Here is an 11,673-nt window from a genome sequence, read left to right as displayed (position 1 = left end):
TGGAGGAGATCTGAGGGAGGAGGAGGATCTGAGGGAGCGGGAGGAGGTGACAACATGGAGGAGATCTGAGGGAGGAGGAGGATCTGAGGGAGCGGGAGGAGGTGACAACATGGAGGAGATCTGAGGGAGGAGGAGGATCTGAGGGAGCGGGAGGAGGTGACAACATGGAGGAGATCTGAGGGAGGAGGAGGATCTGAGGGAGAGGGAGGAGGTGACAACATGGAGGAGATCTGAGGGAGGAGGAGGATCTGAGGGAGGAGGAGGATCTGAGGGAGCGGGAGGAGGTGACAACATGGAGGAGATCTGAGGGAGGAGGAGGATCTGAGGGAGCGGGAGGAGGTGACAACATGGAGGAGATCTGAGGGAGGAGGAGGATCTGAGGGAGGAGGAGGAGGTGACAACATGGAGGAGATCTGAGGGAGGAGGAGGATCTGAGGGAGCGGGAGGAGGTGACAACATGGAGGAGATCTGAGGGAGGAGGAGGATTTGAGGGAGGAGGTGACAACATGGAGGAGATCTGAGGGAGGAGGAGGAGGTGACAACATGGAAGAGATCTGAGGGAGGAGGAGGAGGTGACAACATGGAGGAGATCTGAGGGAGGAGGAGGATCTGAGGGAGCGGGAGGAGGTGACAACATGGAGGAGATCTGAGGGAGGAGGAGGATCTGAGGGAGGAGGAGGAGGTGACAACATGGAGGAGATCTGAGGGAGGAGGAGGAGGTGACAACATGGAGGAGATCTGAGGGAGGAGGAGGATCTGAGGGAGCAGGAGGAGGTGACAACATGGAGGAGATCTGAGGGAGGAGGAGGATCTGAGGGAGAGGGAGGAGGTGACAACATGGAGGAGATCTGAGCGAGGAGGAGGATCTGAGGGAGCGGGAGGAGGTGACAACATGGAGGAGATCTGAGGGAGGAGGAGGATCTGAGGGAGCGGGAGGAGGTGACAACATGGAGGAGATCTGAGGGAGGAGGAGGATCTGAGGGAGCGGGAGGAGGTGACAACATGGAGGAGATCTGAGGGAGGAGGAGGATCTGAGGGAGCGGGAGGAGGTGACAACATGGAGGAGATCTGAGGGAGGAGGAGGATCTGAGGGAGAGGGAGGAGGTGACAACATGGAGGAGATCTGAGGGAGGAGGAGGATCTGAGGGAGGAGGAGGATCTGAGGGAGCGGGAGGAGGTGACAACATGGAGGAGATCTGAGGGAGGAGGAGGATCTGAGGGAGCGGGAGGAGGTGACAACATGGAGGAGATCTGAGGGAGGAGGAGGATCTGAGGGAGGAGGAGGAGGTGACAACATGGAGGAGATCTGAGGGAGGAGGAGGATCTGAGGGAGCGGGAGGAGGTGACAACATGGAGGAGATCTGAGGGAGGAGGAGGATTTGAGGGAGGAGGTGACAACATGGAGGAGATCTGAGGGAGGAGGAGGAGGTGACAACATGGAAGAGATCTGAGGGAGGAGGAGGAGGTGACAACATGGAGGAGATCTGAGGGAGGAGGAGGATCTGAGGGAGCGGGAGGAGGTGACAACATGGAGGAGATCTGAGGGAGGAGGAGGATCTGAGGGAGGAGGAGGAGGTGACAACATGGAGGAGATCTGAGGGAGGAGGAGGATCTGAGGGAGAGGGAGGAGGTGACAACATGGAGGAGATCTGAGGGAGGAGGAGGAGGTGACAACATGGAGGAGATCTGAGGGAGGAGGAGGATCTGAGGGAGCAGGAGGAGGTGACAACATGGAGGAGATCTGAGGGAGGAGGAGGATCTGAGGGAGCGGGAGGAGGTGACAACATGGAGGAGATCTGAGGGAGGAGGAGGATCTGAGGGAGAGGGAGGAGGTGACAACATGGAGGAGATCTGAGGGAGAGGGAGGAGGTGACAACATGGAGGAGATCTGAGGGAGGAGGAGGATCTGAGGGAGCAGGAGGAGGTGACAACATGGAGGAGATCTGAGGGAGGAGGAGGATCTGAGGGAGCGGGAGGAGGTGACAACATGGAGGAGATCTGAGGGAGGAGGAGGATCTGAGGGAGCGGGAGGAGGTGACAACATGGAGGAGATCTGAGGGAGGAGGAGGATCTGAGGGAGGAGGAGGAGGTGACAACATGGAGGAGATCTGAGGGAGGAGGAGGATCTGAGGGAGAGGGAGGAGGTGACAACATGGAGGAGATCTGAGGGAGGAGGAGGATCTGAGGGAGCGGGAGGAGGTGACAACATGGAGGAGATCTGAGGGAGGAGGAGGATCTGAGGGAGAGGGAGGAGGTGACAACATGGAGGAGATCTGAGGGAGGAGGAGGATCTGAGGGAGAGGGAGGAGGTGACAACATGGAGGAGATCTGAGGGAGGAGGAGGATCTGAGGGAGGAGGAGGAGGTGACAACATGGAGGAGATCTGAGGGAGGAGGAGGATCTGAGGGAGAGGGAGGAGGTGACAACATGGAGGAGATCTGAGGGAGGAGGAGGATCTGAGGGAGAGGGAGGAGTGACAACATGGAGGAGATCTGAGGGAGGAGGAGGATCTGAGGGAGAGGGAGGAGGTGACAACATGGAGGAGATCTGAGGGAGAGGGAGGAGGTGACAACATGGAGGAGATCTGAGGGAGCAGGAGGATCTGAGGGAGGAGGAGGATCTGAGGGAGAGGGAGGAGGTGACAACATGGAGGAGATCTGAGGGAGGAGGAGGATCTGAGGGAGAGGGAGGAGGTGACAACATGGAGGAGATCTGAGGGAGGAGGAGGATCTGAGGGAGAGGGAGGAGGTGACAACATGGAGGAGATCTGAGGGAGGAGGAGGATCTGAGGGAGAGGGAGGAGGTGACAACATGGAGGAGATCTGAGGGAGGAGGAGGATCTGAGGGAGAGGGAGGAGGTGACAACATGGAGGAGATCTGAGGGAGGAGGAGGATCTGAGGGAGAGGGAGGAGGTGACAACATGGAGGAGATCTGAGGGAGAGGGAGGAGGTGACAACATGGAGGAGATCTGAGGGAGGAGGAGGATCTGAGGGAGCAGGAGGAGGTGACAACATGGAGGAGATCTGAGGGAGGAGGAGGATCTGAGGGAGCAGGAGGAGGTGACAACATGGAGGAGATCTGAGGGAGGAGGAGGATCTGAGGGAGCGGGAGGAGGTGACAACATGGAGGAGATCTGAGGGAGGAGGAGGATCTGAGGGAGAGGGAGGAGGTGACAACATGGAGGAGATCTGAGGGAGGAGGAGGATCTGAGGGAGAGGGAGGAGGTGACAACATGGAGGAGATCTGAGGGAGGAGGAGGATCTGAGGGAGCAGGAGGAGGTGACAACATGGAGGAGATCTGAGGGAGGAGGAGGATCTGAGGGAGGAGGAGGAGGTGACAACATGGAGGAGATCTGAGGGAGGAGGAGGATCTGAGGGAGCGGGAGGAGGTGACAACATGGAGGAGATCTGAGAGAGGAGGAGGAGGGGCCAGGTTATGAATGGCCTTGAAGGTGTGGAGAAGGATCTTGAAGTCGATGCAGAATTTGACGGAGCCAGTGGAGATGCTGAAGCACGGGGGTGATGTGGTGAGATGAAGGGGTTCTGGTGATGATGTGGTCAGATGAAGGGGTTCTGGTGATGATGTGGTCAGATGAAGATGAAGGGGTTCTGGTGGTGATGTGGTGAGATGAAGGGGTTCTGGTGATGATGTGGTGAGATGAAGGGGTTCTGGTGGTGATGTGAGATGAAGGGGTCCTGGTGATGATGTGGTGAGATGAAGGGGTTCTGGTGGTGATGTGAGATGAAGGGGTTCTGGTGATGATGTGGTGAGATGAAGGGGTTCTGGTGGTGATGTGAGATGAAGGGGTTCTGGTGATGATGTGGTGAGATGAAGGGGTTCTGGTGGTGATGTGAGATGAAGGGGTTCTGGTGGTGATGTGAGATGAAGGGGTTCTGGTGATGATGTGGTGAGATGAAGGGGTTCTGGTGGTGATGTGGTCAGATGAAGGGGTTCTGGTGGTGATGTGGTGAGATGAAGGGGTTCTGGTGGTGATGTGAGATGAAGGGGTTCTGGTGGTGATGTGGTCAGATGAAGGGGTTCTGGTGATGATGTGGTGAGATGAAGGGGTTCTGGTGATGATGTGGTCAGATGAAGGGGTTCTGGTGATGATGTGGTGAGATGAAGGGGTTCTGGTGATGATGTGGTCAGATGAAGGGGTTCTGGTGGTGATGTGGTGAGATGAAGGGGTTCTGGTGGTGATGTGAGATGAAGGGGTTCTGGTGGTGATGTGAGATGAAGGGGTTCTGGTGGTGATGTGGTGAGATGAAGGGGTTCTGGTGGTGATGTGAGCGGCTGAATTCTGGACCAGTTGAAGCTGATGGAGGGATTAGTGAGGGAGGGTGAAGAGGAAAGAGTTACAGTAGTCAAACATGTAGATGTAGAATCTGATGATGATACAGGACAGAGAAGATAAGAGGAGTCATAGGCAGGCTGGAGGACTGGAGGAGGCCTAACTATAAACTGCACCTAAAAGTAAAGTCTTAGTCCTGATCTTAAAATAGAGAGGCTGTCAGATAGCTGAAAGCTCCACCTCCCATTCTACTTTAGAACCTCTAGGAACCACAAGTAGGCCTGAACGTTGAGATGGAAGTGATGTGTTGGGATGATCTGGTAGAAATTTTCAATTCAATTCAATTTTATTTATATAGCGTCAATAACAATACAAATCGTCTCAAGACGCTTTACAAAAACCCGGCCTGAAACCCCCAGAGCAGCCTGAAGGCGACGGTGGCAGGAAAAACTCCCTTTTAACAGGAAGAAATCTTGAGCAGAACCAGAACCAGAACCAGAACCAGCTCATATGGAGGGACCCATCTGCCTAAGGCCAGCCGGGTACAGACAGAAGAAAGAGAGAAGAGAACAGCAAGATAAACATACATCTGTCATAGATACACATATCTGACTAAAGCGTACATGTGGAATCTTATGATACAAACTGATGATGTTACATGACAGTTTGAAAATGTAAGAGGAATCATAGGCAGGTTGGAGAATTGTTCATTCAGGTAGGAGTGGATAACTGCAGGATTCCATGAAGACTGGGCAGGCTGATGAGACCACGACAACAGATGTAGTATAGAGCTCCACAGGAAACACACCACTCCAGGACAGAGATACTCACAAGAAGAGGGGGGAAGAGGGGGGAAGGGGGGGAAGGGGGGTGGGACACACACAGCAGTAAACATTCTACATAGTAATAGCACAGAATTGTATGACTAGTAGTATATAGGAAATTAGAGGGCAAGAGCTCTGTGCCAGAGAAAAGAAAGTGGAGGATGAGAGAGAGGAGAGAGAAGAAAGAAGGAGGACATGTGTTTGGTGCATCGTCCCCCAGCAGCCTAGGCCTATAGCAGCATAACTAAGGGATGGTTTAGTCCAGCCCTAACTATAAGCCTGATCAAAAAGGAAAGTCTTAAGCCTGACCTTAAAAATAGAGAGAGTGTCTGCCTCCCGAACCCAAACTGGGAGCTGGTTCCATAGGAGAGGAGCCTGATAGCTGAAAGCTCTACCTCCCATTCTACTTTTTGAAATTCTAGGAACCACAAGTAGGCCTGCACTTTCAGACCGAAGTGATCTGCTGGGATGATATGGTACAATAAGGTCTTTAAGATACGATGGAGCTAGGCCTTTAAGGGCCTTGTATGTAAGGAGGAGGATTTTAAATTCTATTCTAGACTTTAAAGGGAGCCAGTGAAGAGAAGCTAAAACTGGAGTAATATGATCTCTCTTGCTAATTCCTGTCAATGCTCTTGCTGCGGCATTTTGAATCAATTGGAGGCTTTTTAAAGAGCTATTTGGACAGCCAGACAGTAATGAATTACAATAATCCAGTCTGGACGACACAAATGCATGAACTAGTTTTTCAGCATCACTCTGAGACAGGATGTTCCTAATTTTGACGATATTACGCAGGTGAAAGAAGGCAGTCCTGGTCACTTGCTTTATGTGACATTTAAAGGACATATCCTCATCAAATATAACACCAAGGTTTATAACAGTAGTACTGGAGGCCAAGGTAATGCCATCCAAAGACACCATGTGATTAGATAATGAATCTCTGAGATGCTTAGGACCAAATACAATAACTTCTGTTTTGTCTGAGTTTAAGAGTAGGAAATTACAGGTCATCCAAGCCTTTATGTCTTTAAGGCATGCTTGGAGTTTAACCAACTGATTAGTTTCATCTGGTTTCATGGATAAATATAGCTGGGTGTCGTCTGCATAGCAATGGAAGTTTATGCCACGTTTTCTAATAATATTTCTTAATGGCAACATGTATAACGTGAAGAGTATTGGTCCTAGCACAGAACCCTGAGGAACTCCGTAACTTACTTTTGTATAAGTAGAAGAATCATTGTTGACATGAACAAACTGGAATCTGTCAGACAGATAGGATTCAAACCAGTCTAATGCAGTTCCTTTAATCTTGATCTCACTTTCAAGTCTCTGTAGTAAAATATATACTTATTTCTATATATAAGTATAGAGACAAGTCCACTTTCTGAAGCCATGAGGAGATCATTGGTAACTTTAACCAGAGCTGTTTCTGTTCTATGATGAACTCTAAAACCTGAAACTCTTCAAACAGACCATTCCTGTTTGATCCATGGGCCAGGTAGGACTATGGATCAAACAGGTTAGCACCATGGCTAACCGCTAAAGTCGATTAAGTGAGAGATTGTGTGAGGTTCAAAAGGAGCTATGGAGGACAAGTGGTTGAGTAAAAGATATGAAAGAATTCACCGTTATACACAGAACATTTTGTGATTTCTACAAACAGCAACACTGCACGGTGCAGAAGCAGGAAGTGACGTAATACGCTTACTCATGTGACGTCGAAGGGTAGGGCCGATGTGTGTTTGGACACTTCCTGTTTCAGTCAGCTGACACTTCCTGTCGGTCTTCGTGTACTTCTCTAAACTTCACTTCTTCCTCTTTCTGTCACTTTCAACACGGTGGATGGGAGGGACAGATCCATGTCCTCTCTGATCCGAGGACAACAGCCAGGATCTGATTGGCTCCTCTGTGTCAGTCAGGGGGCGGAGTCTAAACCAGAGACAAAAAGTGACACTGACGACAGCTTCAGAAGAACAGACAGAGGACAGAGAGACAGGTGAGAGACAGAGGACAGGTGAGGGACAGAGGACTGGTGAGGGACAGAGGACAGGTGAGGGACAGAGGACTGGTGAACATCATAATGGATGGAGTGAGTGAGGACGACCTCTGCTGGCTGCAGCTGGACGACTTCAGGATGCTGCTCATCAAAACCATCGACCCTTCAAGGATCACCCCGTACCTCCGTCAGTGCCAGGTACGCGTCCTGCACCTTTAACTGGACCAGAACCAGAACAAGTCAAACGTCTCTCTTCTGGAGACGATCTCTAGTCCATGTCGGTTCATTTTTAACTGGTTCATTGGAAACACAGTCGACACACGAAGAAACAGATGAAAAGACAAAACTATATGAAAAACTATAAAATGATAAGAGTCACAGATACTTCACGTTCTTACTCAACGTCTTCAAGACGATGTTTAGAGACTAAGAGTCTGGCTCAGTCTGACATGGAGGTAAGCTGAGGCTACAGCTGCAAAAGCTTCATCAGCTTCAATCTAGAGACGACGTGGAGGAGACGGAGCCTTAACATTAAATATTAAATCATCGGTCAACTAAACCTCAGAGAACTGATCTGTTCGTTACGTCGAGTGGTTTCCAGTCAGAGTTCCTTCCTCTCAGGTTCTGATTGGTCTTTGTGTTGTCAGGTGATCAGCGCTGAGGATGAGGAGCAGCTCTTCAACGACCCAACACTCGTCATCAGGAGGAGGAAAGTCGGTACGTTTGAGAACCTGAGCCACGAAGAGTCCGGTTCGGTCCTGGTTCCAGAACCGTGACACCGCCAGGGACCTGTAGATGTTATTCACTGTCTTTTCATTGGTTCAGAAGCAGCAGCTCTTCATGTTTCTGCCAACACTGACTTCATGTAGGTTGGTTGTAATTTACACTCTCACCACTAGATGGCACTAAATCTTCCACACTGGACCCAGAACCAGAACCGTTCTGGCGGAGGGAGCAGGAACCGTCTCAGTCATTCACTGTAAAATGCACTGTAAAAACCTACAGTAACATACTTGACTTCATGTTGCATCATGGGTAATTTCCCAGTGTCTTTGTGTCTTCCTATAGCTTGACTATAACATACCAGGTTAATAATACTACTACGTTACTACAGGGATTTAACACTCCAATGAACCATGAACTACTTTATTAGTGGCGGTCCAGACTGCTAGCTAGCTAACCCAGTGACTACTAGCTTACCCAGTGATTACCAGCTAACCCAGTGACAACCAGCTAACCCAGTGATTACCAGCTAATCCAGTGACTACTAGCTTACCCAGTGATTACCAGCTAATCCAGTGACTACCAGCTAACCCAGTGATTACCAGCTAATCCAGTGACTACTAGCTAACCCAGTGATTACCAGCTAACCCAGTGACTACCAGCTAATCCAGTGATTACCAGCTAATCCAGTGACTACTAGCTAACCCAGTGACTACCAGCTAACCCAGTGATTACAGGCTAACCCAGTGACTACCAGCTAACCCAGTGATTACCAGCTAACCCAGTGATTACCAGCTAACCCAGTGATTACTAGCTAACCCAGTGACTACTAGCTAACCCAGTGATTACCAGCTAATCCAGTGACTACTAGCTAACCCAGTGATTACCAGCTAACCCAGTGACTACCAGCTAACCCTGTGATTACCAGCTAACCCAGTGACTACCAGCTAACCCAGTGATTACCAGCTAACCCAGTGATTACCAGCTAACCCAGTGACTACTAGCTAACCCAGTGATTACCAGCTAACCCAGTGACTACTAGCTAACCCAGTGATTACCAGCTAACCCAGTGCCTACCAGCTAATCCAGTGACTACCAGCTAACCCAGTGATTACCAGCTAATCCAGTGATTACAGGCTAACCCAGTGACTACCAGCTAACCCAGTGATTACCAGCTAACCCAGTGACTACTATCTATACCAGTGACTACCAGCTAACCCAGTGACTACTAGCTATACCAGTGACTACTAGCTAACCCAGTGATTACCAGCTAACCCAGTGATTACCAGCTAACCCAGTGACTACTAGCTAACCCAGTGATTACCAACTAATCCAGTGACTACTAGCTAACCCAGTGACTACTAGCTATACCAGTGACTACCAGCTAACCCAGTGACTACCAGCTAACCCAGTGATTACCAGCTAATCCAGTGACTACTAGCTAACCCAGTGATTACCAGCTAATCCAGTGACTACTAGCTAACCCAGTGACTACTAGCTATACCAGTGACTACCAGCTAACCCAGTGATTACCAGCTAACCCAGTGACTACTAGCTAACCCAGTCATTACCAGCTAATCCAGTGACTACTAGCTAACCCAGTGACTACTAGCTAACCCAGTGATTACTAGCTAACCCAGTGACTACCAGCTAACCCAGTGACTACTAGCTAACCCAGTGATTACTAGCTAACCCAGTGACTACTAGCTAACCCAGTGATTACCAGCTAATCCGGTGATTACTAGCTAACCCAGTGACTACTATCTAACCCAGTGACTACTAGCTAACCCAGTGATTACCAGCTAACCCAGTGATTACCAGCTAACCCGGTGACTACCAGCTAACCCAGTGATTACTAGCTAACCCAGTGATTACTAGCTAACCCAGTGACTACTAGCTATACCAGTGACTACCAGCTATACCAGCTAGTCATTAGAGTGTTCTGATTGGTCCAGGGTTTAGCCCAGTTAGTGTTGTTAACCGCCGAACATGTGACACAATTCATGTCCAATCAGCTCCTGTAGCAGACCTACTCCTCATTCAGTCCAATCATGTCCATTTGACCTTTGACCTGTAGGAGCCCTGCTGGACATCCTGCAGAGGACAGGAGTCAAAGGTCACACGGCCTTCCTGGAGAGTCTGGAGCTGGATTATCCTCAGCTGTACAGCCGCATCACCGGAAAGGAGCCCAACAAGAAGTTCAGCATCCTCATAGGTCTGTCCACCTGTCTGTCTACCTGCCTGTCTCTGTCTCTGTCCACCTGTCTGTCCACCTCTCTGTCCACCTGTCTGTTTACTGATGGCTGGTGTGTGTTCAGACACGGGGGGAGAATCTGCTCTGACTCAGTTCCTGATGTCGGAGGTCAGCCGCTTGCAGAGGGCGCTGCAGGACGAGAGGAAGCGCCGCCAGCAGGCCTGCTCCGTCGCCAAGGAACAGGTTGGCATGGCAACCGTTTACCTTGTTAGATTCCACAGGTTCAGGCCGTTGACCTGGTTGACCTTTGTGCCGTCGTTAGGAGGCGTGGTCTCGTCAGCAGCAGCTGAGGGACCGTGAGTTGAGGAAGATGACTGAGCGCGTGCAGAAGATCCGGGAGGAGCGTGAGCAGCTGAGCGAGGAGGTGAAGCAGCTCAGAGACCACAACTACAGCCTGATGGCCGACATCAACACCCTGAACCAGGACAAGAGCAACGCCCTGCTGGCCAACAGAGACCTGCAGATAGAGGTCAGCTGACCTCTGACCCCGGTGACCCTGCCAGCTAAACGCTGACATCTGACCTCTGACCTCTGACCTCTGACGTCTGACTTCTCTGTTTGTAGGTGGAGCGTCTGAAAAACACGGTGCTGAGAGCAGAAAACCAGACTCAACTACTGAGACGACGAACCCTGAGACCGCTGCATGAGGTACGACCTTCACTACGACCTTCAATAGAATAGAATAGAATGTCTTTATTTGTCATTGTGGTACAACGAAACTAAGGCGACCAGAGGTCCTTTTAGGTGCAGTAAAAAATAAAATAAAAATATAAATAAGGTAAGGAATGAAAAAAGAATATGTACAAAACTAAGAGACTATAGACACTGGCATGACATAACAACTGTTGTTGTAACATGAAGTTATTGCACTTGTTGATAGAACTTATGGCACATCACACATATGAAGTTACTATCAGTTGCACATATGAAATGATTGCACACATGTATTGCACATTATTATGGTAATTATTCACTTTATTTCTTTATTGTTTGAGTTGTTCAGTGTGATCATGGCTCTCAGTCTATTAGTTCTGGCCTTCAGAGTTCTGTACCGTCTACCAGATGGTAGCAGTTCAGAGACTGAGTGTCCAGGGTGGGTTGTGTCCTTTATTATCGCCTGGGCCTTCCTCGGGCAGCGGGAGTGGTATAGATCCTGTAGAGAGGGGACGGGGCAGCCGATGATCCTCTGGGCTGTGGTGACGACCCTCTGGAGCGCCTTCCTGTCTGCTGCAGTGCAGCTGGAAAACCACATGCAGATGCAGTAAGTCAGGATGCTCTCTGTGGAGCATAGGTAAAAGGACACTAGCAGTCTCTGGGAGAGATGGTTGTTCTTTAGCGTCCTCAGAAAATAGAGTCTCTGCTGAGCCTTTTTTACTATGGCTCCAGGGTTGGTGCAATACGACCTTCACTGACCTTGTTTCCTTGTCGTGTCAATCACCTCAGAGACCCTGCAGCGATCATGGACCATGTGACTGGAACTCGATGGGTCGGAGTCTGGCTCTCCCCACAGAGACCTTCTTCAAGCCCAACAAACAGGAGGAGCAAGGGAACCAGGGGAACCAGGAGACCCAGGGGAACCA

General features: G+C 50.2%; 1 protein-coding gene across 1 annotated transcript in view; it reads left to right on the top strand.

Annotated features, from left to right (window-relative positions):
• Positions 1-5,186: 5,186 nt before the first annotated feature.
• Positions 5,187-11,673, top strand: part of card9 (caspase recruitment domain family, member 9) — a 10,302-nt gene continuing 3,815 nt past the window's right edge. Inside the window, exons 1-7 of the mRNA XM_084550769.1 lie at positions 5,187-7,314; positions 7,764-7,833; positions 9,917-10,054; positions 10,158-10,276; positions 10,356-10,562; positions 10,658-10,741; positions 11,537-11,673. The exon at positions 11,537-11,673 is cut by the window's right edge and continues 226 nt beyond it. Coding sequence (XP_084406895.1) covers positions 7,201-7,314; positions 7,764-7,833; positions 9,917-10,054; positions 10,158-10,276; positions 10,356-10,562; positions 10,658-10,741; positions 11,537-11,673 — 869 coding nt within the window. The 5' untranslated portion in view covers positions 5,187-7,200. The remainder of the gene's footprint in view (positions 7,315-7,763; positions 7,834-9,916; positions 10,055-10,157; positions 10,277-10,355; positions 10,563-10,657; positions 10,742-11,536) is intronic.

This window comes from Chelon labrosus, assembly GCF_963514085.1.
Source record: "Chelon labrosus genome assembly, chromosome: 9".
In the NCBI taxonomy this organism is placed as follows: Eukaryota; Metazoa; Chordata; class Actinopteri; order Mugiliformes; family Mugilidae; genus Chelon; species Chelon labrosus.
This window is presented reverse-complemented; position numbering and strand designations above follow the sequence as displayed.